This window comes from Salmo trutta, chromosome 15, assembly GCF_901001165.1.
Source record: "Salmo trutta chromosome 15, fSalTru1.1, whole genome shotgun sequence".
NCBI lineage: Eukaryota > Metazoa > Chordata > Actinopteri > Salmoniformes > Salmonidae > Salmo > Salmo trutta.
This window is the reverse complement of record NC_042971.1, coordinates 12490897-12518354: the sequence shown is the minus strand read 5'-3', so window position 1 is coordinate 12518354 and position 27458 is coordinate 12490897. Positions and strand designations below refer to the sequence as shown.

The 27458-nt window shown below is 40.7% G+C and overlaps 1 protein-coding gene across 3 annotated transcripts; it reads right to left on the bottom strand.

Moving 5' to 3' along the window:
* Nucleotides 1–2646: 2646 nt before the first annotated feature.
* Nucleotides 2647–25797, bottom strand: crebrf (creb3 regulatory factor). Of its 3 annotated transcripts, none has more exons than XM_029690435.1 (9): nt 25669–25797; nt 17862–18048; nt 17165–17290; nt 15646–16897; nt 12768–12962; nt 9986–10175; nt 8319–8392; nt 3836–3955; nt 2647–3561 (listed from the first exon to the last, which is right to left on the bottom strand). In XM_029690435.1, exons 2-9 carry the CDS (start codon nt 17868–17870, stop codon nt 3443–3445), a joined length of 2085 nt encoding a protein of 694 aa, XP_029546295.1. In that variant the 5' UTR covers nt 17871–18048; nt 25669–25797; the 3' UTR covers nt 2647–3442. The 3 variants fall into 3 exon arrangements, with proteins under 3 accessions (XP_029546295.1, XP_029546296.1, XP_029546297.1); XM_029690436.1 differs by having other exon boundaries at nt 15661–16897; XM_029690437.1 differs by having other exon boundaries at nt 17165–17224.
* Between the last annotated feature and the right edge of the window lie 1661 nt (nt 25798–27458).

The window sequence follows — 27458 nt, the reverse complement described above, 5'->3', positions numbered from 1 at the left end:
ATAGTTTTCCTTCTGAGGCACTCACAAAAGGACATGGGCCTTTGTGAGTACCTCAGTCTCCCCCTCCCCATTAAGTTACAAGTACAAATTACTAAAAAAAATTATAACAATATAACTCTGGCAAATGCCCAGAAGAAATGAGTCTACACTGTACATCAACCTGAAGAAAAACCCAAAGCAGAATTTGTTTTTCCATAGGAAATCTCTACTGAAGGCAAATTAATTCATGACGTTAGACTCAGAGTCATTCAAAACATAGGGGCCTTGTAACCAAAATGTTAATTGCCCTCTTAAGACCTCCCCAACACACTGTCCTGATCAGGTTACAGAAGTCAAGCACTCACTGCAGCATTCAAACAAGGTCGGTTTAGCAGCAAATGGAAGGAAAAAAATATTTACTTTATGTTTGTATTTTCCACTTTTTCTTTTAACAAAGTGCTTTCTTTTTCCATAGACGTAATATATAATATACAAATATAATATTTAGAAGATACATTTCAGCTTAATCTATTTACAAAATGAAACACTACAAAAAACAAACCATGGATGGTATATAGAGAATCTTGACTACACTAACAAAGTAGAATAAGATTGTTTATAATAAAATAAGTATCATTCTAGTTTCAGAGAAAGTATATTTTCTCCCTTTTTAATTCAAATCATGAGTTAATCAGTCTATGGCGTGCAGTGTGGGAGACCTGCTTTGCAGAACAACAACATTGTCCCTCTACAGCAAACGAAAGGCATGTTCAGATAATGTAACTAAAATAAGATGCTCACTGGATAAAATAAAACATTTTCAATTAAACACGCCTTTTTTTCAGCATAGGGACAATGGTACTGTTCCGCAGGGAGGGTTTGCAGCTGTGCCAGTTTGATTAAATCCAGCCTTAAGTCACCATATTCTCTTGGAATTAGAAAACCTAGTCTTTCAAATTGAGAAGATCGACAAGTTGCAGCAGCAAAGAGAGATGCTTGAGCTAAAAGCATTCTCTCTCTAAAAGCTGCTCGTCTCATTTCATCTGGGCTGAGATTGTAACAGGTTAAGACTACAATTGCAAGTACTCAATTGAGAATCCTCATCCATACATTTCCTACCAAATCTTCCCCATGACAGTGCAACGGAGCAGCTTTGTGTCAAAAAACCGAGGCTGAGGGCACAAAGAAACCAGAACAATATCCATGATATTCAACCACTTACTTTCAGAACGCCTAAAAAAACTATACCGTCTTCACAAAAAACAGAGGAACCCTTCCTTATCTTATGCAGAGTCACACTCCAGAAATGTACATCTCTCTCAAATGAAATACCTGCACACCAACAGAAAAAGGTCAAGGCAAATATTACAAAAATATTTTTTTTCTTTGTCCCCCCTCTCCAAAGTTTCTCTGAATGTGAGGATAGACCTTAGAAATGTGTCATGCTTATTAAACATATCAATTTGAAAAAGTGGCAATTCATAATAGATATACGTGTACTGTATGCATGAATGGACAGTACTATAAATACGCAACATAAATCACGTAATGTCAATGATGTACGTGTATCCATCTCACCTACATAAATGATACAAGTTATATACCTTTTGGTTATTTGTGATTGACTTGACAGGCAAAAAAAAAAAAAAAAACATTATCCAAATTGCGCTCCATCCCTTTTCTACTTTGTGCCAAAGCACAATAAAAAGAGGCGGGAGTAGTAACTTCAGGAATCTATCAATGTTTCCAAGTAATCTACTTGAGAAGCCAACTGACAGAGCAAGAGCCTTTTTAGAAAAATGTGAATGAATGCTTCTTTCAGGACATAATTGGACCCAAGCGAATTTCACAGTTCAATGAAACTCCCCGACCCTACCACATTTCCTACATTCAATACGGTGTCAGGTAAGCTGTGCAAAACCTTACTTTATCTAGTCACCGTTTTTGTTGCATGTGTCTTTGGTACAAAAAAAAAAAAAATGTAAATATAGTGTGCAAATATTTTAAATTCTATACGAATATTTTTTTTGTTGTTTTTTTTAAACCCTCCCATTCCCAAAGTCCAAGTACCGATAACCAAAGTAAATGTTTGTCAGAGCCATCTTATAATACAATGCACAGACTCTGTGGCATATATCTACATGTTCCAAGTTCATATGTACATTCAGAATATTTTTAAAGAGCAGAAATACATTACAAACCCACACCTTGACGTTCCCTGCACCATGTTCTGCTCTTCCTCATTGTAAAATGGTCCACTATCCTTCAACCTCTGGGAGTTTTTGTAATCATCTCACTTTAAATACAAGGCACAATGAATAGTACTCTTATCAAATACAAATATGAACACCCCAAACTAAGGAATTTCGAACTTTTAGCGCTCTCATCCCTACTTCGCAAGAAGCCAATGGCATTTTCATTTGAAGACACTTCAAACAAAGTGTATATAGAAAGAGAAAATTGATTGTTGTAATCACATCACCTAGCTTATAGTCAGACGACTTAGGATCTTAGCCATGAATATAGTGGCCTTCTGCTCAAGTCCATTTGAAATATCTTCTCAACTGCAAAAACACAGGACATTGGAAACAGAACGATCAGGCTAAATCGCAAACCAACCTTCCTCACTGCATTCATGTCCTAAATGTGTAACCCCCAAACATTTACTTTTTTTTTTTAATCATTCCGTCAAAATATACTATTTATTTTCTTAATATTAGTAGTATTTCAGGTGCTTCTGTGTTTTTGTTGCCTTATGATGTGGTTTGCAGGTTGACATGTATAGGGTTACATTTTCTCCTCCTATGTAAATACCGTGGTACAAGAATGGGAAAGCAGACAACTGGCATCAATAGGTATTAGGTGTTCCTAACAGTATACACTATGGAATACACAGTGGCTGTTCTTCACTGGGAACACAGCTCAGTAAGGTGACATAATAACAAGGCAGTTGATTAAAGGACATGGGATTGACAGGAGACTATTTATATTGAATATCTCCTGTCGGCTCACTCTAAATAGAACTGCATCCTGTGTTGGCGTTCCCACTCTGGTACGCAGACATGAAACGGGTCGTTTGAACGCTACAGGAAATGGCTACAGCAAGAACTGATGATCATTCTGTTTTGCTTCACTTCTCAACATAAAACATTTCAGGAGGTATCGTTTCATATATTGGCTTTGAATTCGCAACGCTGTGGCTCGTGAAGGTCACTAGCCACTTGCACAAATGGCAAGTAACAGACTACTAAGTGCAGAGATAGCTACTAGTTTCATTTCTGTACATGCGCATTGTGTGAATACATACATTTGAAGCTATGGTATATGTATGTCTTCCCACTCAGCATTGGGAATGCGTTTCCGGATGGAATGGGCATGCAGAGGGTGTGCTGTTACAGTGTGGGACAAGAATGGTGCGGATGGCTTGGAGTGTGCCATCACCAGGTCTCTCTACAGGGCCTGTCTACACTCTAGATGTGGGTACGCGCAGCCCGACCAGACCTCCGGTGGGATCCCCCTTGCCAGTGTTCTCCAGGATCTGGTTCACAAAGTCAGAAGTCTCCCCGGCAACTGGGGACTTCACTGCAGAAAGAAACGTTTATCGTGTGCTGGTTATTTAGCTGCTTTTAACAGCCATTGTTAAAAATGTGTTTGAACTCAAAACTGTGTTTGGCCCCAAAACTCTCTGCAATCTTGATCAAATGCTGACTCTCCAAAATATACTCAATAAGCTCAGGTTAGCTAAGGACAAGAGAGAGACTGTCTGTACCTCATTTCATGGCCATTTACTGAAGACAATCTACTGCACACTATATTTCTGTTGCTACTTACGAAATACAAATCATCCTCATCTTACCAAGGGTTTCTTCGATGAGTTTATCCAACGTTTCAGTCATGCTTGTTCCCTTGTCACAGATATCCTGCACTCTGATCACCATCTCTTCCTTTATGGCGTTGATGACAAACAGAAGCCGATCTGAAAAAAAATAACAGCAATTACATTTTAAAAGAGAGGGGTTGGCAAAAAGCCTTCCTTCCCTAAACCTCAAGGACATATTCCAGCCTACCAATCACACAATGTACAAAACTGAAGAGGGAAATTGACAATGAGAAAAGTGTATTATTCAACCTAACTGGTAAACCTATAAGGCGTTCACTCACTGCTCTAGAATTTAGTGAAAAGCGGGTAAATTCAAGAGGGTGCTACGAAATTAATGTCTAAACCTAATTTCCTCTAGCCTATGTCATTATGAGTCACACAATGAATCATTAGATATTTCCCTACAATATTACAACCTTAATAGGCTTGTAGTTAACAGTGTTGATTAAATAAGAAAGATTATTTAGTGACCATTGCTGATTTAGACGGTGCAGCTCTTGGTTTTATCTCCTCCATATTTCGGCGTTGGGAGGTGGTAAAATTAGGATGCGTTTCCGCACTTTGGACCAATCAAAATCAACTTGATACTCTAGTAATTTCATCTCAAGATCCGTGGATTTCTATTTCTCTAACTCTGGTCAATCAATGTTGAGAGGGGTCGTTTTTAATGGCAATTAAAAAAAAAGGGAAAGAGTCAGAAATTCACAATGAACCTCAACTACCCTGTACCCCCGCACACTGACTCTGTACCGGTACCCCCTGTATATAGCCTCATTAATGTTATTCTTATTGTGTTACTTTCTATTTTAGTCTACTTGGTAAATCATTTCTTCTTCTTGAACTGCACTGTTGGTTAAGGGCTTGTAAGTAAGCATTTCACAGTAAAGTCTACACATGTTGTATTTGGCGCATGTGATAAAAAGTTTGCTTTGAAAATCTGGATCAGATTTTTTCGGAGGGTAGATATTGAAATTCAGTCTGTTAGCTTTGTTTATTTGTAGATATATAGTACCAGTCAAAAGTTTGGACACCTACTCAATCAAGGGTTTTTAATTTTCTTTATTCTACATTGTAGAATAATAGTGAAGACATCAAAACTATGAAATAACACATATGGAATCACGTAGTTACCAAAAAAAAAAAAAAAAAAAAAAGTGTTAAACAAATCAAAATATATGTTTTAGATTTCACATTCTTCAAAGAAGATACCCTTTGCCTTGATGAAAGCTTTGCACACTCTTGACATTCTCTCAACCAGCTACATTAGATGGTCACCTGGAATGCATGTCAATTAAAAGGTGTGCCTTGTTAAATGTTAAGTTGTGGAATTTCTTTCCTTCTTAATGCGTTTGAGCCAATCTGTTGTGTTGTGAAAAGGTAGGGGTGGTATACAGAAGATGGTCTTTTACCAAATAGGGCGAAGTCCATATTATGGCAAGAACAGCTCAAATAAGCAAAGAGAAATGACAGTCCTCCATTACTTTAAGACATGAAGGTCAGTCAATCTGAAAAATGTCAAGAACTTTGAAAGTTTCTTCAAGTACAGTCGCAAAGAAACCATCAAGCGCTATGATGAAACTGGCTCTCATGAGGGCCGCCACAGGAAAGGAAGACCCAGAGTTACCTCTGCTGTAGAGGATAAGTTCATTAGAGTTACCAGCCTCATAAATTGCAGCCTAAATAGACCTCAAATTACAGCCCAAGAGTTCAAGTAACAGACATTTCAACATCAACTGTTCAGAGGAGACTGCGTGAAATCAGGCCTTCATGGTCAAATTGCTGCAAAGAAACCACGACTAAAAGACACCAATAAGCATAAGAGACTTGCTTGGGCCAAGAAACACGAGCAATGGATATTAGACCGGTGGAAATCAGTCCTTTGGTCTGATGAGTCCAAATTTGAGATGTTTGGTTCCAACCGCTGAGTCTTTTTGAGAAGCAGATTGGATGAATGGATGATCTCCGCATGTGTGGTTACCACTGTGAAGCATTGAGGTGGTGTGATGGTGCTTTGCTGGTGACACTGTCTGTGATTTATTTAGAATTAAAAAAGGCACAGTTAACCAGCATGGCTATCACAGCATTCTTCAGCGATACGCCATCCCATCTGGTTTGTGCTTAGTGAGACTATAATTTGTTTTTCAACAGGACAATGACCCAACACACCTCCAGGCTGTGTAAGGGCTATTTGACCAAGAAGGAGAGTGATGGAGTGCTACATCAGATGACCTGGCATCCACAATCACCCGACCTCAACCCAATTGAGATGGTTTGGGAGGAGTTGGACCGCTGAGTGAAGGAAAAGCAGCTAACAAGTGCTCAGCATATGTGGGAACTCCTTCAAGACTGTTGGAAAAGCATTCCAGGTGAAGCTGGATGTGAGAATGCCAAGAGTATGCAAAGCTGTCATCAAGGAAAAAAAGAGTGGCTACTTTGAAGAATCTAAAATATATTTTGATTTGTTTAACACTTTTTTGGTTACTACATGATTCCATGTGTTACTTCATAGTTTTGATGTCTTCACTATTATTATACAAATGTAGAAAATAGTAATTAAAAAAAAAAAACGTGAATGAGTAGGTGTGTCCAAAATTTGACTGGTACTGTAAGTTTCACCAGCAAATTTAACTTTTCTGGAAAAACATTGATAAGGAATAATAGTTATTAATAGCGCGTCCAAACTTGACAGGTACTGTACACACACACAGCAGTCGGAAAATATTCCTACCCTTTCCCTTTTTACACATTGCTACGTTACAGCCTAATCCTAAAATGGATGTAAAAAAAAAAAAAATGGAATCCTCAAATCTACACACAATACCCCATAATGAAAAATTGAAAACAGGTTTAGACATTTTTGCCATTTTATTCAAAATAAAACAGAAATAACTTATTTATAAGTAATCAGACCCGTTGCTATGAGACTCGAAATTGAGCTCAGGTACATCCTGTTTCCATGAATCATTCTTGAGATGTTTCTACAACTTGATTGGACATGATTTGGAAAGGCACACACCTGTCTATATTAAAGGTCCCACAGTTGACAGTGCATGTCAGAGCAAAAACCAAGCACGAGGTCGAATTTCTGCAGCATTGAAGGTCCCCAAGGTCCCCAAGAACTGAGCTATCAGGGGAGAAGGGCCTTGGTCAGGAAGGTGACCAAGAACCAGATTGTCACTCTGACAGAGCTCCAGAGTTGCTCTGTGGAGATGGGAGAACCTTCCAGAAGGACAACCATCTCTGCAGCACTCCACCAATCAGGCCTTTATGGTAGAGTGGTCCAGATGGAAGCCACTCCTCAGTAAAAGGCACAGGACAGCCTGTTTGGAGTTTGCCAAAAGGTTTTCAAGGACGCTCAGACCATGAGAAACAAGACTCTCTGGTCTGATGAAAGATTGAACTCTTTGGCCTGAATACCAAGCGTCACGTCTGGAGGAAACCTGGCACCATCCCTACGGCAAAGCATGGTGGTGGCAGCATCATGCTGTGGGCGGCAAGGACTGGGAGAATAGTCAGGATCGAGAGATCCTTGATTAAATTCTGCTCCAGAGTGCTCAGGACCTCAGACTGGGGCAAAGGTTCACCTTCCAACAGGACAATGACCCTAAGCACACAGCCAAGACAATGCAGGAATGGCTTCGGGACAAGTCTCTGAATGTCCTGGAGCAGCCCAGCCAGAGCCCGGACTTGAACCCGACACCAATTTTCAGGTCTCTGGAGAGACCTGAAAATAGCTATGCAGCAACGCTCCCCATACAACCAGACAGAGCTTGAGAGGATCTGCAGAGAATGGGGGAAACTCCGCAAATACAAGTGTGCTACGCTTGTAGCGTCATACCCAAGACGACTCTAGGCTGTAATCACTGCAAAAGACGCTTCAACAAAGTACTGAGTAAACAGTCTGAATACTTATGAAAATGTGATACTTCAGTTTCTTTTTATTATAAAATTTGCAAACATTTCTAAAAACCTGTTTTTTTTCTCTTTTGTGATTATGGGGTATCGTGTAGATTGATGAGAGAAAAAAAAACAATTTAATGCATTTCAAAATAATCCTGTAATATGTGGAAAAGGTCAACGGGTCTGAAAACTTTCCAAACACCCTCACTATCTATCAGCTTAATTTAGTTTTGCATTTCAATTAGAAAAAGCCCATGTTATCACACACGAATCTGCAGCCACTAGATCGAATGTCAACTGACAAGCTAAGTTAGCGCTGTTCTTCCCAAAAGCAGTGACCACTTTTTGTCCGTAATTACATTCTATTCACTCTAATCGCGTTAAATTCTCTGAGTATATAGTCTAAGTTTTGAAATAAAGAAATATATATATATATATATATATATGGTAGAGACATAGGGTTTGGACTATCATTTTCTGATGCAATTCTTTACTGAATTGCATTTTCATAAACATTGAATTAAATAATAATTTTATGGACAAACACCCTAAAACCTACCATACTCTGTGCCCAGACCCCACAGCTTGACTTTATTGGCCTCATACTGAGCCTTCTTCTTCAGCCGACAGGCCCTGAAAAGAAAGACAAACAAGTGGTTTAAAGGCATAGTAGCATTAGTGGTCGTGGTGGTGGTAGTTAGTGGTCGTGGTGGTGGTAGTTAGTGGTCGTGGTGGTGGTAGTTAGTGGTCGTGGTGGTAGTAGTTAGTGGTCGTGGTGGTAGTTAGTGGTCGTGGTGGTAGTTAGTGGTCGTGGTGGTAGTTAGTGGTCGTGGTGGTAGTTAGTGGTCGTGGTGGTAGTTAGTGGTGTGTATCAAAGTTAACAAAGCAGAAAGGGACGGTTCTTGAGAGTGAGCATTGAACATATATAGTGGAGTCTGAAATTACTGATACCCTTGATAGAGATGAGCAAAAATGACTGTACATAAAAAAAATATTCAAATACAGATATTGTATGTTAAAACAATTGGGAAATGATTGTATACTAATACAATTGCTCAGAAAAAATATATATATTTTAACAAGTGAATTTACTTTCTCAAAGTTAGACACCCTTTAATTCAATAATTTTCAATATCTACACCTCACGAGAATAACGGCACTGAGCCTTTTAAATATATGTTTTATGAGTTGGAAAACACATTGGCAGGGATCTTAGACCATTCCTCCATACAGAATCTTTCCAGATCCTTGGTGGCACAACATGTGTTCGCTAACAGATCACGTGACTTCCATCTGCTTAGAGATTGGACAATACAGACTCTTTGAAATGGAAACTGACAGTAAAACACAATTTCTCAACACAGAGGTTGAAACATTCATAACCGATGAGCACTACAACATACGAATTGATTTGCAATCTCGTTAGAAAATAGAACATATAGGTTGCACAGTAATATCGCTATCGCTAATATTTGATATCACCACTGGTTTTCAAGGATTGAGAATCCACCTCAGGAAGCCCCTGTTGGAGCCCTATTGCAAAATGTTGATGTTATGGCCGATTAACCATTTCTTTATGTGCGTTTGGGGTTATGGTCTTGCTGGAAGATCCACTTGTGGCAAAGTTTCAGACTCCTGGCTGAAACTTTACCATGTACCAGGATATTTTAGCCAAAAACCTGCTTGCCTCTGCCAGGAGGCAAAAACTTGGCCGCAATTGGTTCTTCCAGCAAGACAACTCCAAGCACAATCAAAATCCACAAAGAAATTATTAATAGGCCACAAAAATCAACATTTTGCAATGGCCATCTCAGTCTCCGGACTAGAACCCCATTGAAAACCTGTGGTTTGAATTGAAGAGGGCAGTCCATAAGCGCAAACAAAGGATCTCAAGGATCTGGAAAGATTCTGTATGGAGCAATGGTCTAAGATCCCTCCCATGTGTTCTCCAACTCATAAAACATTATGCTCACGAGGTGAGGTATTGAAAACAGGTGTCAATTTTTATACCTACCTTTAAGAAAAAAAATTGCGTACCTATTAAACTAATTGTCTTTGTCTAAGCAATTGTATTAGTATAAAATAATATAATTTCCCCCAAAAAATATACATACAATATAGCTCGGTAGTTTTTGCTCATCTTCATCAAGGGTGTCAATAATTTCAGACCCCGCTGTCACTACTGAGTGTTGAACATATGGAGGTTGAAAGGTGAGAATCCAGTACCTGGAGGCCAGTTTGTTCTTCTCCTTGCGGGAGCGAGGGCGGGCTGTGATGGGCAGCTCGCTGACCGGGGTCAGGTCACTGATCACCTTGTTGAGCTTACGCAACTCATTACCGATCTGCAGCAGCTTCCGAGGGTTAGGGGTTAAGTCCTCCACGTCCGTCCGTCGAGACTTCTTCAGATTGTACTTCCCTGTTCAAACAGCCAATCACCGAGCTGGTTAACCACTGAAACATTTCCCCTTTGTCAGCAGGGACAGTCAGATGCATTTGTATCCAAAATGGATTCATCCAAAACCCATGAATGTACATTATGAATAATGGAACAGCCATGTTACATGTATAACCTGTGATCAATTAATTAACTATGAAGCATGTGGCTTTGATCAGGTACAACTATAAATGTGAGAATTCATACTTCAACAGGTAGTATGTGGTGTGTGCTTCTATACTGAACCAAAATATAAGCGCAACATGTAAAGTGTTCCCTGAAAATGTTTCATACGCACAAAAAAAAAACATTTTAAAATTTTGTGCACACATTCTTTTACATCTCTGTGAGCATTTCTCCTTTGCCTAGATTATCCATCCACCTGACAGGTGTAGCATATCAAGAAGCTGATTAAACAGCACGATTATTACACAGGTGCACCTTGCGCTGTGGACAATAAAAGGCCCCTACAAATGTGCAGTTTTGTCACACAACACAATGCCACAGACATCTCAAGTTCTGAGGGAGTGTGAAATTGGCAGGCTGACTGAAGGAATGTTCACCAGTGCTGTTGCCAGAGAATTTAATGTTAATTTCTCTGCCATAGGCCGCCTCCAACATCCTTTTAGAGAATTTGGCAGTACGTCCAACTGGCCTCACAACCGCAGACCACTTGTAACCGTGCCAGCCCAGGACCTCCACATCCGGCTTCTTCACCTGCGGGATGGTCTGAGACCAGCCACCCGGACAGCTGATGCAACTGTGGGTTTGCACAAGCAAAGAACTTCTGCACAAACTGTCAGAAACCGTCTCAGGAAAGCACATCAGCATGCTCGTCGTCCTCACCAGAGTCTTGACCTGACTGCAGTTCAGCATCGTAACCAACTTCAGTTGGCAAATGCTCACCTTCGATGGCTCACCTGGAGAAGTGTGCGCTTCATGCCAATAGGCTGAAAAAAGGCCTCGATGATATAAAAATCAGTGAAACTCAATCAGCCATTAAAGGAAGGAGTATTCATAACCATATGATGAGTTTTAGATATTTTAGATTACAGTGAGTTCATAGAAGATGATGGCTTTATATTGTTTTTAGATTTTTTAAGGCTTTTGACACTTTAGAGCACAACTTTGTATTTAGAACTCTCTACTTTTGGGTTCGGGAGTAATGGAACATCCCCTCGTCTTCTCTATTGCTAGAGGAATTATACAGAGTTGTCCAATATCCCCTCTTACTTATTTTAGTAAGATTTACAAGCCGTATTTCTTAACAAATTTAAAAAGGGATCCGCTGTGTTTTTTTGAGGTGCAGAGTAGGTGAACGGATGCTCTCCGCATGTGTGGTTCCCACCGTGAAACATGGAGAGGGTGGTGTGATGGTGCCATGATTCCATGTGTTATTTCATAGTTTAAGTCTTCACTATTATTCTACAATGTAGAAAATAGTAAAAATAAAGAAAAAGCCCTTGAATGAGTGGGTGTCCAAACCTTTGACTGGTACTGTAAGTTTCACCAGCAAATTTAACTTTTCTGGAAAACATTAATTTTAATAACTATTATTCCAAATCAATAGGAAATCAATTTTCAAAAGGCCTTTGGTTTGACAAGGGTTTTCATTTTGTATGTGATTTGGTTAGACAACACTGGGGAGTTTCTGCCGTTTGAGGAGTTCATTGGTAAATTTCAGGTTAATATTAAATCAGAGAATATATGAAGGTTTGCAAAGCAATTCCACTTCCTTTACATGGACTTATTAAGAACACTTTGATAATATTATGAGGTTGTTCCTACTTTTCCAAGTTTACAAATTAATGACTTGAACCTTTTGGATAAAAAAAACTTCAACAATAAGTGGATACGATTGGCAGTTAAGTAATTTTTGATGATTATAATTCAATATATTGCTATGGAAGTTACCAACCCATGCTATGGCTAAAAGTGACTACCTTTTACCTTAATTGACCAGTTATCCCAAAAGTTAGACACTCATTTTAAAATATACCGTTAATGATTTCTAGCCATAAGCAACGGAAAACAAACACAATTTTATCAATGGCAATTTGAATGCACAAAGATACCATGACGAAATCCTGAGGTCCATTGTCGTGCCATTCATCACCTCATGTTTCAGCATGATAATGCATGGCCCCATGTCGCAAGGATCTGTACACAATTCCTAGAAGCTGAAAATGTCACAGTTCTTCCGTGGCCTGCATACTCACCAGACATGTCACCCATTTAGCATGTTTGGGATGCTCTGGTTTGACGTGTACGTCAGTGTGTTCCAGTTCCCGACAATATCCAGCAACTTCACACAGCCATTGAAGAGGAGTGGAACAACATTCCACAATCAACAGCCTGATCAACTCTACGCAAAAGAGGAGTGTCGCGCTGCATCTGATCACACCAGATACCGACTGGTTTTCTGATTCACACCCCTTTCCTTATATGAACTGTAACTTAGTCAAATCTTTGAAATTGGTGCATGTTGCATTTAAATATTTTTTTCAGTGCACATGTTACCACTGACCAGTATGAGTGTGTGTGTTAATGAGAGAGATAAAGTGTGTGTCTCACCGTGGTGTGGGCCGTTCCTCTGGTAGAGGTTGCTGGGCAGGGTCTGTCTGTCCCACTCGGAGGGCTTGAGCATGCGCTCCTGCTTGGAGGGGGTGAGCTGCTCGCTGTACTCCCAGAAGTAGCGGCGTTTGCCCCTCTTCCTGGAGATTCCTGCTGTCAGCCCCTTCACGTCCCCCACCGTGTCATTGTCACATCCTGATCACAACAGATAGGCCAGGGACAGGGATGAGGGAGAGAGAGGCGAGGGAACAACACAAGAAAGATCAGAAAGAAAAGATTAGAGGGAGATAAGGGTGAGAAGAAGAGATGAAGAGTGAGGATGAGAAAAGTGCATAGAGGTTCAGTTGATCAGAGACCCCCCACACACACTTATTAAACAGTATAAATAAACCATTGAGCCTGATGATCATACTGTCCCAATCGCATAGGGGGGATTCCAACTCAAGTTAAGCATGCACTTTTCTTTCTATGTGTATTCTGACCCTGAACTTAAACAGGAGAATAGCATGATATTCACCCGCTATACGTTTTGGGGTGGAGATCAAAGAAATTAAAGGTGTGTCTACAAATATGCCGTATTCTGACAGACTTAATTCCTATTCTGACCTTGACTTAATTCCTACATAATCCCACCACCTTTACGCGCAATGAAATTATGAACTTGTCGGTTCCAAGTGGAACAACCTTTTTTTTCTCCCTCTGATAGAAATAACACCATTCACTGTAATTTACAAATTGATAAGCACTTTTGGTAAGAGCAAGGTAAATGAGTAAGCCATTTGGATAAGGGGATTGTAAATATACAGTAAATTACAATTGTTTTAGATCTAATTTACCCTATGGCACTAATGGCAGAAAACTGAAACATATCAACATATTAACTTTTCCACAGTGAAGTTTATGAAATGCTGGCTTTATAATTTGCAGGGATGAAATGTGGAGACCCAAGCTACAGGCTTCTGTAGCCATGCGCAAATGACAGTATAGTGGCAAACGTACCGGGTTGATTTCTAGAATGTTTTATTATATGCCCGGACTTTTCACTATATTTATCATCATTTGCATCGTGTTAAATATCAGCCACTATCGGTAGCCACCGTCAGTTATACCCACATATATTTATAACTGTCACTTCATTGTTAGTTTCCTTACATTTAGCGTCATTCCATTACATAGTTTACCTTTATTTCCTCTGTCACGTTTGTGTTGTTGTTCCTGAGGATCGCTAGCAATAGCGGATCATATTAGGCTAACGTATTACAAGTTGTGCAATAATTTGGGACATGTAGCCTATTTGAATCATTATGGAAGGCAGACCATACAGAGCAGTTTAAACCTGGAGCCTGGCACACAGTTGACGAGGACTGGACCGTTGTCGTCGCAGTTCCATGATTAGTGAGGATTTATAGACTACTATATAGACTACTGTTCAACCCCTATTGTACACTTTTTTCCACCTTACAATATTTCATGGATTGAACAATTGAATATGGCAACTTTCAGGGTGAATCAAACCGCTATTTTTGATTCACAAATATATTTTGTGTGTAAAGGCTCTCCAAACCTGTGTTTTAATTATTCACAAACACTTTCCTAACCCTAAATAATATTACAAGATCAGAGTATTTTTATCTGCCAAATTGGTGCTGAAAAGGAGAGGAATTTGAGTGTATTTACATGGCTTTCTTTCATTGATCCCTCATATTCTGAACCGTTCTCTCCATATATTCTGGGGAGTCTGTTGAGAAAAGTCTAATTAAAAAAAAGGTACACCAAATTTAAAGGGAATGCTTCAGATAAATCGACGAGAAAACCTGTTTGCCAGCAAGTGGGAAGGTTCTCAGCGGTTGAATGAAATGGTATTCAGCACTCGCAAGGGAAGCATGCATGCAAAGCCCGTTACGCACCTGCATAAGTATTCAAAAATCGGAACACCAACTACTGAGAAGTGCGTAGGAAAGGCGTACATTTCTTAAGTCTGAATCAGGCCCATAGAGAACGGCAAGGCTCACAAAGACACCCAAAACACAAACATGACCCCATTCTCCAGATCCCTTTACAACAGGGGTATTCAACCAGGGGTCCGAGGTACTGCTGGGGGTTTGCGAAAATATGTTAGGAATTTTGCTATCAACAGAATATTAAAAAATATATATACATATCTACAGTAGAGCAAATGACACTCATTGGAGCAAATTACTCTCACTGCAGTATCTAAAAGGTTTTGAAAAAGCACCCGCGAATAGACTGATGGCAAGCTTCCTTGACTTGGACATTTTTGCCAACACATGGCTAACATTTGTTTAACCAGCTAAATAGCAGCTCATACCGAAAATGTGTTTTGAGTCACCCTTGTAGCTAAAAGGCTGTTAGAGTTTACACTTCCTCTTCCAATTATAATGTGGGGAGGTCAAAATAATGAAAAACTATCTACCAAATCTATTCATTTAAAAATGTTCATTACTTCTCCTTGCCATTATCATTCACAAGACGTGAAGAAGAAAAAAATAAGTTTGCTAACGAACGATGGGGGTCCTTGGGTCGCCAGTTTGCCTGGGGGGGTCCCTGGACAAGAAAAGGTTGAAATCCCCTGCTTTACAATACAGAATGACTCACTAACACAATGGGCCAGATCAAGGATTTCCAACAGGGAACTAGTCAACCTATCACAAATGTTACTTTAATTACATTTTCCAGGCCTTCAGCTACAAAGAGATTCTCCATCTAGAAATATAGGTGACGTTTTCTTTACAGGGAGCTGACATTAGTAATATACCCGCCGTTCTGAAGTGGGAACCTTCAGCGACTAACTTTACTTCACATGAAAAACAAAAAATGGTTACTATAATTCAAGGTGCATGGACATTGAAATGACTACCTGATACATGGCTACCTGGCTCGGAGAAGGTGTCACTCATGTCGTCATCTTTATCCCCCTCATAATCATCATCCTCCTCATCATCATCATCATCCTCCTCCTCATCATCATCATCATCGTTCTCAGAGAGCTCATGCTCGCTGCCGAAACCCTCATCATGATCTTCATCCAGCTCCACCCCCTCAGCATCTTCTTCATCCTCCATCTCCATCTCCCCCACCTCTTCTTCTTCTTCCTCCTCCTCCATCTCAGTGAGGGTTTTCCCAGCCAGCCTGGCTCGGGTTAGGAACAGGGAGTAGTTGTGCTCCTCTTCCTTCTTCTTGTCAGAGACTGGGTCAGGTCCCAGGGCACTCCCACTGGCAGTCAGCAGAGTCTCGCTGGCCTTGGCCCCAGCCACAGGATAGTGGAGGATGGGGGGCACAGCTCCAGATGTGCCCACTGAGGCGGGGGGCATCTCCCGGCAAGGCAGCTCTTCTCTCTTCTCATAGGCCAGGATGCTGGCAGAGGCTGCAGTAGCAGGAGCAGCCACAGGGGCAGCACAGCCAGACGTGGTGGCCACCTCAGGGGGCTTGCTGGGGTACGGGGAGCGGTCTTCAGACTCAATCTGATGGGAGGCCAGGGGCATGTCAACTAGGGGCCGGCGAGGCATGCTGACGCGAACCGTGGCCTTGCGCACATAATCGTTGCAGTGGTGGCCCAGAGCAGCCATCTTGCTGGGACCCTGGGCCTTGGACATAGTCTCTGTGCTGGAGGGGACAGGCCAAGTGGCGCTCAGGGAACCCTCTGCAAAGTCGCCCAGGGGGTCCCTGACCAGGTTGGAGCAGGAGGCGGAGAACGAGGGGCCAGGACGGGCGGCCATCTTCTTGCCCAGGGAGAGTGGGGGGAGGGAGGTGTGCTGCTTCTGGCCCCCCATCAGCAGATCAGGGTGGTAAAGCGTGTCACACACAGGTGGTTGCGAGTCCTCGCTGTTGAGCTGGGCCAGGGTGGGGGTCTGGCCAATCACCTCCTCGTCCTGGTAGGGGCTGGAGAAGTCATCCAGGCCTCCCTCCTTGGTGCCCCAGATGTCACAGCTGGTAAAGCGGGTGTACTTGGTCATGTCCTCCCAGTACGTGTCCCACTGCTCAAAGTTAGAGCTGTAGTCCGGGTCACTGTCCACCAGCTCCAAGAGGTACTCCCCACACTCCATCTCCTTGCAGTCCCCCACTGTGAAGTGATCACCTTTAGGGCTTTGGCGATTGGTCATATCTCTATCCTGGGGAGGAAAGGGAAGTATAGAGATTTAAACGACATTAAATGTATGTTATTGTCTTATCCTTTGACAGATGTGTGATAAGGCTAAGTACGCAACCATATTCCACTCAACAATATTGTATGCGTAAATAAAGAGATGTTACATCTTTATAATTGTATTGCCATAGCGGGTTGTGTTCTCTACTAGGCCACCTGTCTATCCTGATTCTCTGTGAGCTCTGTAAACTGTGATCGTGCCCGGAGGCCGCTTTGCACGGAGAACACTTACCAGTTCGTACATGAAGTCTGGGTCTGTGTTACTCGCCAACAGGTCCGTGCTGGTCAGCGCCTGGTCAGCAAAAGTATAATTTTGAAAGAAATCCCCAAAGGGAAGATCCATTCCACTGATGCTGGGCTAAGGAGAAATAAACATTCCAAACTTTTGAAACGGTGAACAGAGATGATTAGTCGTAGTTTAAAGAGGCAATCTGTTTTTAGGCTTTACAAACGACGGAGTAACACAAGCTTATATTTTAGGTACTGATGGGGTATGACAGTTCATGAGGCATTTATAAATGTATATTCTTCAAGAATCAGTGGGTATGTAAATAGTACCACTTTAAACATTTAGTTAAGCATGGAGAGTAACAATGAACATACAACATTTATGGTGTTGTGTAAGCCAGGATGAATGTGGGAATGTTCCCATGAACGTTCCCATGACCAACGTGGGAACTCGCCATATATCATCCACGTTGTAATTGCAGGGCAACTAGGAGGAGGTCTGTCAGTGTTAAGCTACAGACTCAGGAAAACAATGTGTGAACATTTGTGATACATCGTTATGGATAATGGTAATCAACTGTCCAGCAACCTAGTTGTTTTGCTGAAGAGGTTATTTGTGCTGAAAGATGGTCAATTGTAAGATAATGGCGAGACCAGTGACTAAAGTTGGACCACTTCTAAAGAACCCTCCCTTCCATTACCTGAGGCATCGCCGAGCACCGATCTCTGTTCCTTATGGTGAATTATTCTTCCACCTCGTGTCCCAGTCGTCTTTGGATGATATCAACCACCAGTAGAAAAATAGATGGGTTAAGCAACAAAGTCTTCTTTATTGTGGAAAACTCAGTGACTCATGTAAGTCTCGCCTTCTCTTCTGATCCCTGGTGTCTGGAGCGAGATGAGAGAACACAGGGGGAATGGAAGGGTTAAATTGGCAAGATGTTTGCACATTTCACTACTTCACACTAGGTGCACTTGACAGCATATGGCACTCCTACAATCTTATACGCAATAATGTAACTTCGCCTACAAGCTGAGATTCTGTGCAGATCGTCAAACACTGCTTCTAAAAGTGCCTGTCAAGACCGGCTGTTCATTTAAATCAGAACACAGCCTACTTCTATCAACTCTAGTGTGAGCGAGCTTAACTCAGGACTGCGTTGGTGACGCTCAGTGCAAACTGGGGGCCCTTCAATGCTTGTCCATGTAAAAAAAAAAAAAAAGAGACCTTGTCGAAGCCGAGTGAAGTTGCAGACATTGTCCGGTTGCAGCCTTTCGAACCAGAAAATGAGTTTGATGCGAAACAGAATGAGCTTTGAACCAACACTCTGTCTAGGCTATTTTTAAATGATTCTAGCTAGCTACCTTTCCCCACTGCCTACTAAGAGTCACAAACAGAGGGAGCAGAGTCGCTGGGTGCCGTTTGCATAACAAATCATAAGAAATATGCTGGGGAGAGCGAGCACTGTGCTGGCCAGCTGCAACACCAAGCAAAACAATCCAGCTCCTTAAACATTTTTTTGATTCAAATTAAGCAAAAAATGTTTTGCCAACATATCCAGGAGAAGATTGAATGTCTCTGCTGTAACCAAGAAGCTTGATCTTGACATCTAGCAAGTTAGCAAACCAAATGCATAGCTGAAGCCCTGAGCTGGATATCATTTATTTGACATGCATCTTAGATTTCTTATAGTTAAACTTAAGTTATAATTAAGCACGCAGGTGCCCCAACCCCCAAAATACCCCGGTATAAACGGTATATCGCCCAAGCCTAGCGGATGACGTCATTTCCTCCTGGTGTGCGTATCACCTCAGTCTGCTTTTGCATACATCTCAGCCCGCAAAATAATACAATTTTTTTTTTAAACTCTCCCCAAGCCAGCTAGCACACTTTAGGAGTTAACAGAGTCGTGATATGCCACGCAAAGGAAAACTTTTGAGCCATCCGTATGAGTGCAGTCCTGGTCCTGCGAAAATCCACCCACCTGTTAGAGCAACTCAAATGACGGCGATTGTGTTTTGGGAGGCACTGTGGGGAAGCCCTTGCTGCAATCGGCTGATGCCATGCAAAACTGCCTGCCTGGCTACTGCACTGAACTGCCATTTTAATATCTTTGTCCTCTCTACACAGGCATCCCCCTGGAAGTTAAACACACTGCATGATGTATTGCCTTCTGCAACCATTTCTAAAATCCACGCTACAGAGTAGGTCTCTCGCTTATGTTTATGATTGACCACTCACTTCCTAGTCAGATTTCTGATGATCGGTTTCTGTTGACGGCCGAATAAGGAACTGAAAGGAAGGCGAAAGGGCAGAAATAATAGCAGAATTCAGACAAACTACTATGTGCCACACACCCTGTATTGACAGCAGTGTATTCCATTCAGATTAGGGTAGGCTACATGTTTTAGCCTTTTGGGTGCATGAACTAACATTTTGAAACTAGATATCACCAGAGACTAAAGCACAATGGCTTCTTCATTATCCTAAGCACACAGGCGGACAGGTTAAGTCAGTTTACTATGGGCACTAAACTGATATGGATAACAATGGATGTCACCAGCTGATCCTGATGAACACAACTTCACTCTGTATTGGCTGGCTTCAAAAGGTCTCTCAACACAATTGGAAAGGCATTAAGCCCTTCAAGGCCTTAGGAAACATGAGCCCACCTTTACAATCTGATTGTGTGGGATAAAAGAGACAGCCACACTCCTGAAACCAACTACAAGGTGAAAGGATCTCACTCACAGGCACACAAACATCAACATCAGCGTTCTCCCTATATTAATTTTGCAGCAACAGGCAAAAAATAACATTGAGATTGTAAAATGTTTTCAGAATAAAATGTAAATGACGAAAACGAGAAAAAGTATGTAGAAAATCAATTTTTAAATAAGATCATATTTGAGAACTAAACTGAACAAAAATATAACGGAACTTGTAAAGCGTTGGTCCCATGTTTCATGAGCTGAAATAAAAGATCCCTGAAATGTTCCATACGCACAAAAAGCTTTTCTCAAAAATGCTGTGTATACATTTGTTTACATCCCTGTTTGTGAATCTTTCTCCTTTGCCAAGATAATCCATCCACCTGACAGGTGTGGCACATCAAGAAGATGATTAAACAGCATGATCATTACATAGGTACACCCTGTGCTGAGGACAATTAAATGCCACTCTAAAATGTGAAGTTGTGTCACAACACAATACCACAGATGTCTCAAGTTGAGGGAGTGAGCGTTTGGCATGCTGACTGCAAGAACGTACACCAGAGCTGTTGCCAGAGAATTTAATGTTCATTTCTCTACCATAAGCCGCCTCCAATGTCCGGGGGTATCATCGGATGGGGCCACAGTGTCTTCTGATCCCTCCTGTCTCAGCCTCCAGTATTTATGCTGCAGTAGTTTATGTGTCGGGGGGCTAGGGTCAGTCTGTTACATCTGGAGTATTCTCTTGTCTTATCCGGTGTCCTGTGTGAATGTAAATATGCTCTCTCTAATTCTCTCTTACTCTCTTTCTTTCTTTCTCTCGGAGGACCTGAGCCCTAGGACCATGCCTCAGGACTACCTGGCATGATGACTCCTTGCTGTCCCCAGTCCACCTGGCCATGCTGCTGCTCCAGTTTCAACTGTTCTGCCTGCGGCTACGGAACCCTGACCTGTTCACCGGACGTGCTTGTTGCACCCTCGACAACTACTATGATTATTATTATTTGACCATGCTGGTCATTTACGAACATTTTAACATCTTGACCATGTTCTGTTATAATATCCACCCGGCACAGCCAGAAGAGGACTGGCCACCCCTCATAGCCTGGTTCCTCTCTAGGTTTCTTCCTAGGTTTTTGGCCTTTCTCAGGAGTTTTTCCTAGGGAGTTTTTCCCAGCCACCGTGCTTCTTTCACATGCATTGCTTGCTGTTTGGGGTTTTAGGCTGGGTTTCTGTACAGCACTTTGAGATTTCAGCTGATGTACGAAGGGCTATATAAATAAATTTGATTTGATTTGATTTGAGAGAATTTGGCAGTACGTCCAACCGGCCTCACAACCGCAGACCATGTGTATAGTGTCGTGTGGGCGAGCGGTTTGCTGATGTCAACGTTGTGAAAAGAGTGCCCCATGGTGGTGGTGGGGTTAAGGTATGGGAAGGCATAAGCTACGGAAAACAAACGCAATTGCATTTTACCAATGGCAATTGGAATGCACAGAGATATCTTGATGAGATCCTGAGGCCCATTGTCATGACATTCATCTGCCGTCATCACCTCATGTTACAGCATTATAATGCACTGCCCCATGTTGCAAGGACCTGTACACAAATCCTGGAAGCTGAAAATGTCCCAGTTCTTCCATGGCCTGCATACTCACTAGACATGTCACCCATTGAGCATGTGTGGGATGCTCTGGATTAGAGGTCGACCGATTAATCGGAATGGCTGATTAATTTGGGCCGATTTCAAGTTTTCATAACAACTGGTAATCTGCATTTTTGGACAACGATTGTGGCCTATTACATTGCACTCCACGAGGAGACTGCGTGGCAGGCTGAATTACCTGTTACACGAGTGCAGCAAGAAGCCAAGGTAAGTTGCTAGCTAGCATTAAACTTATCTTATAAAAAACAATCAATCTTAACATAATCACTAGTTAACAACACATGGTTGATGTTATTACTAGTTTATCTAGCTTGTCCTGCGTTGCATATAATCGATGCGGTGCCTGTTAATTTCTCAACGAATCACAGCCTACTTTGCCAAACGGGTGATGATTTAACAAGCGCATTCGTGAAAAAAAGCACTGTCGTTGCACCAATGTGTACCTAGCCATAAACATCAATGCCTTTCTCTAAAATCAATACACAAGTATATATTTTTAAACCTGCATATTTAGTTAATATTGCCTGCTAACATGAATTTCTTTTAACTAGGGAAATTGTGTCACTTCTCTTGCGTTCCGTGCAAGCAGAGTCAGGGCCATTTCAGACCAAACAAACACAATGCTTGGTTATTATCGCTTAATCTTATTAAGATTGTCTCTTTTGTTTTTTGCAGCAGTTTGGGCCGCCTGGCTCGTTGCGAACTGTGTGAAGACCATTTATTCCTAACAAAGACCGTAATTAATTTGCCAGAATTGTACATAATTATGACATAACATTGAAGGTTGTGCAATCTAACAGCAATATTTAGACTTGGGGATGCCACCCGTTAGGTAAAATACATAAAGGTTCCATATTTTGAAAGAATAAACGTTTTGTTTTGGAAAATATAGTTTCCGGATTTGCCCATATTAATGACCTAAGGCTCGTATTTCTGTGTTATTATGTTATAATTAAGTCTATGATTTGATAGAGCAGTCTGACTAAGCGGTGGTAGGCAGCAGCAGGCTCTTAAGCATTAATTTAAACAGCACTTTCGTGTGTTTGCCAGCAGCTCTTCGCAGTGCTTCAAGCATTGAGCTGTTTATGACTTCAAGCCTATCAACTCCCGAGATTAGGCTGGTGTAACTGATGTGAAATGGCTAGCTAGTTAGCGGGGTGCGCGCTAATAGCGTTTCAATCGGTGACGTCACTCGCTCTGAGACCTTGAAGTAGTTGTTCCCCTTGCTCTGCAAGGGCCGCGGCTTTTGCGGAGCGATGGGTAACGATGCATCGAGGGTGGCTGTTGTCGATGTGTTCCTGGTTCGAGCCCAGGTAGGGGCGAGGAGAGGAACGGAAGCTATACTGTTACACTGGCAATACTATAGTGCCTGTAAGAACATCCAATAGTCAAAGGTATATGAAATACAAATGGTATAGAGAGAAATAGTCCTATAATTCCAATAATAACTACAACCTAAAACTTCTTACCTGGGAATATTGAAGACTCATGTTAAAAGGAACCACCAGCTTTCATATGTTCTCATTTTCTGAGCAAGAAACTTAAACATTATTTTTTTTACATGGCACATATTGCACTTTTACTTTCTTCTCCAACAGTTTGTTTTTGCATTATTTAAATCAAATTGAACATGTTTCATTATTTATTTGTTAAGTTAAAAGTTAAAATAAAAGTGCTCATTAAAAGAATTGTCATCACAAATAAATTGTTTTAATATAATAAAAAATATATATATAATTATTTATTTTTTTTTGCAAAAAATTTTTTTAAATCGGCATCGGCTTTTTTTGGTCCTCCAATAGTCGGTATTGGCGTAGAAAAATCATAATCGGTCGACCTCTACTCTGGATCAACAGCATGTTCCAGTTCCCGCCAATATCCAGCAACTTCGCACAGCCATTGAAGGGGAATGGGACAACATTCCACAATCAATAGCCTGATCAACTCTACGCCAATGAGATATGGTTCTGATCCACGCACCTACCTTCTTTTTTTTTAAGTATCTTAAAATCTATCCATTTGGGCCTCATTTATTTATTTAAATTGACTGATTTCCTTATACGAACTGTAACTCAGTAAAATCTTAAATTCTGGCATGTTGCGTTAAAATTTTGGTTCAGTATAACAACCAAAATAAAAACTAGACAGTAAGGGAAAATATTAAATTCCCAAAATGTTATGGCATTGGGCCCCTGTTGATTTTTTTATCATGTTTGAGTCACTAATTGCAGGAAATTCGTTTTAAAAACAGCAACATTTTGTTCAAGAAAAAGGCCTCTAAAATTGTAAGTGTTAGACCACGCCACTGGCCACGTCCATTAACCCCCGCACTCTAACTTTGCCACCTATGTCGATAAAAGACATCTAGGGGAAACACTGAACATAACACCATTCTCAGAAAGGGCAAATCATAGAGCACGTCAAATCAAATCTTATTTGTCAAATGCCCTGAATAAAACAGGTGTAGACCTTAGAGTGAAATGCACGTGATGTGATATGATATATGAATGCGCTCTCATAGTTCACCCTGTTTTGGACTGATAGATACCACAGTTTGATACCTGCCTACAAAACCAACTCAGGCATGCTGCAATGTTTCATTGCCTGCTTTCATACCAGTATGATGGCCATGCCATTTTCAGAACTGACATGTCACAGGATGAATCTTACTGTAAAGCAGACAGGCTGTTATCTCTGTGGCCTCAACGTGAAACCTGGTCGTACTCTGTGGCTTTGCTTGTCAACAGGAAGAACCGATCATATATACCCAGACTACTTGCATTGCCCACCCCCCCCCTTTAACACCTATGGTACTCTGTGTTGTCGTCATCATCTATGCATAGTCACTTTAATAACTACCTACATGTACATATTACCTCACCTAACCAGTGCCCCCACACATTGACAACTATATATATATATATATATATATATATATATATATATATATATATATATATATATATATATATATATATATATATAGTTGTTCCCCTATATATACAGGCTTGTAGATAAATAAACCGTAAAAACTACAATAACTCATCAACTGAATTAATATATTTTTTAGGCTGACCCACTAACACTCTACACTCAACACGGACCCTGACACAAACAAACAAACACAACGTCAAACCAACGTACTACTTGGGCCAACGCCCACGCAATCCTACAGTCCTATTGGTCAAAACGCAGTCATAGCCCGCCTTAAAATATGCGCGAATGGTCGACATTGATGTCAATCGTAGGAGATACTTCAGTGAAAAACACAGGCCATCTCAATATAACTAGGTTGAGACAGAAAACAACAAATTCAAAGGCTTGTTTGTGTGGCCTAAATAGCTAATTAAATACATGCAAAATGACCCCATGACACGTAGAATTCGCATAGGGGATAATTTTACAGAAGTCTATGTTATCCTCTTATTATAATCTTACAGAAGACACGCATGTCTAGCTTTGTCATATAGTCAATATAACAAACACACGACACGGAGATCTCGGTAACTGAACAAAAGTAGCACGCTAAGCATTGACGGCTGTCCGGACCAGTTGACGCCTTCAAATCCCCGAAATGCCAATCTGTCAACTGTTGTATTTTTTCTCTACTCAGTTTACCTAGAATGTTCTCGATCTCTCTCTAGCAGCATACTGGTTGTGGTTGGGGAGGGGGAGGGGGGTGTGTACCCTGAGAGGATTTTGATGTGTGTTGATTTTAGTTGACTAATACATGTATCAAATTGGGGAATGCCTGATTGGCAGCACCTGGCTTCAACATCGTCATGATTAATCAAGTTTACACTTTTAATCTTGTAAACACCCCAAAAAAAATGTTTGTAAAATAAAGCTCTTGTAACGAGCTACATTGCTCCTGCACATATAGTACCTATTCGTGATACATTTAAAAAAAAAAAATAAACATCAAATAGTTAAGCGGTTTTAGTTCACCAGGATTTCACACGAAACAAGCTAAATATTGTTCCCTACCAACTACAGTATGGCCTCCGTCCCGCCCCTCTCACAGCAGCAGATACAACTAGCTAACGTTAGCTTACCAAGAGGTGAGAAGCATCCAGCGAAAAAACATGATGCACAAAGTTTTCAAATGGTTTGAAAAACGTTCAACTCACCGTTAGAAACCCCATGTGAAAGTTTGGTGTCGTGTTTCGCTTCGTGTTTAATCCTATCTGAGCAATAATAAAGCCATTTCAATGGAGTCCACGCTGCCTTCCTCTTGCATTTGTTTTGTTTATCTTCTTCCTGACGGGTTCCTTGAAAGCGCGTGACTTGCTAGTCATGTGGTGATTCACGGACCAATCGCAGCTAGGCTTTAGGATTGACCCAAAACATTGTACATACATTACAGTGGGCTACTGCACACCATGGATATCATAACACACACTTCAGATGCTATAATACAGTTATGCAGAAATGTTAATTATATTTTTTCCAAAAGCTCTAGGTTACAGTTATTTGGCAAGAAACCAAAGTCTTGTTTCCTAAGGGTTCACAAATGAAAGACTAGAAATACCATCTTTGATTAGATCTGCCATAATACTATCTCTTATGTACTGTGATTTGACTATTGTTACCTCTTGGGGAAAATCACACAGACTAGGTTAACTTCACATAAAACATGCAAATACATGACAAAGAAGTACAAAACAGTTATAAACAAAAAACAGTTATAAACAAGGAAAGTTATATATTGGAATTCTATTTCCACACTATTCATATGTGCATATTCATAGTGTTATATACAGTTAAATATGATCTTTAGAGTGAGGCGCTGTGATACAATATGTTTTTTATCTGCTTTTTAAAGCTACATTTTATTTTTGCCTGAGTGACCTGAGTAACCTCTGGTGGCAGAGTATTCCACTATGACATGCCTTGCTATATAACTGAGCGGCGCATTAAACCTGTTTTTGGTTTGGGTACAGTGAAGAAACCCATAGTGGCGTGTCTGGTGGGGTATCTATGTCTGTTTGAAGTGTATGCAAATAGATTATACAAGTGGTTAGGCATTTTCAACACACAAATGTTTCTTAAAAAGACTACAAGAGAAGTAGTCAATTTCTCCTCAACCCTCAACCATGAAAGACTATTATGCATGTTGTTGATGTTAGGTCTGTGTGCGCAGTTATGGGCAAAGTGTGCTGCTTTGTTTTGAGCAGGCTGCAACTTGCTTGGTCTTTCTTTACTGCACCTGACCATATTACTGGGTCAGTTGTAAAAGTTAAATAATTCAAATAAGAAACCACCTAGAAAGCTGTTATTCAATTTGCTAATGCTTGGCTAGTGTCTATACATAGCTGAGAAGTTTTAGGAGTACCCATAAATACATTTTAGGCCTAAAGTGAAGTATTAACATTTTCGCTACTCCGTTTTAGGTCAATATGACATGCCTAAAAGATCAAAAAAAATTGTTGTTGTTATCAATTTTGTGTATTTTCATCCAAATATCAGTTTCAAATCATAACATTTTTCAATTACCCTTAATTGCTACCGTTGAAGACGGTATTACATTTAATCCTGCAGCCTGTTACATTTAACAATTGTAAAATTTCACTTCAGCCACTCTTGGTTGAATTATAAACAACTGGTATGTCCTAGAAAGTAGTTACAGTGTCTAATGGTCTAACATATATGTTGTTTGTGTGCAGGGTTGGGGAGTAACAGATTACATGTAACGGATTACATATAATCCGTTACATGTAAGGGATTACAAAAACGGCAACCGTAATACTTTACGTTGCCACCAAAAAAAACTAGATGATTACTTCGAGGATTACTTTTATATTCTGAAAGGAAGTTTGCGAAAAAAAATCTTTGACACTTCTCTGTTTTCTCAATGACATTCAAATCAGCATTAAAAAAAGACGCACATTTAAATTTGTTCCACCTGAGTGAGACTGAC

Excerpts from the sequence above, each read along its gene's own strand:
- crebrf (XM_029690435.1), bottom strand. Across the intron at positions 8,393-9,985 it reads AAGAACAAACTGGCCTCCAG|GGCCTGTCGGCTGAAGAAGA; the intron begins GTACTGGATTCT and ends CTTTCTTTTCAG. Across the intron at positions 3,562-3,835 it reads ACTCATCGAAGAAACCCTTG|TGAAGTCCCCAGTTGCCGGG; the intron begins GTAAGATGAGGA and ends TTCTTTCTGCAG.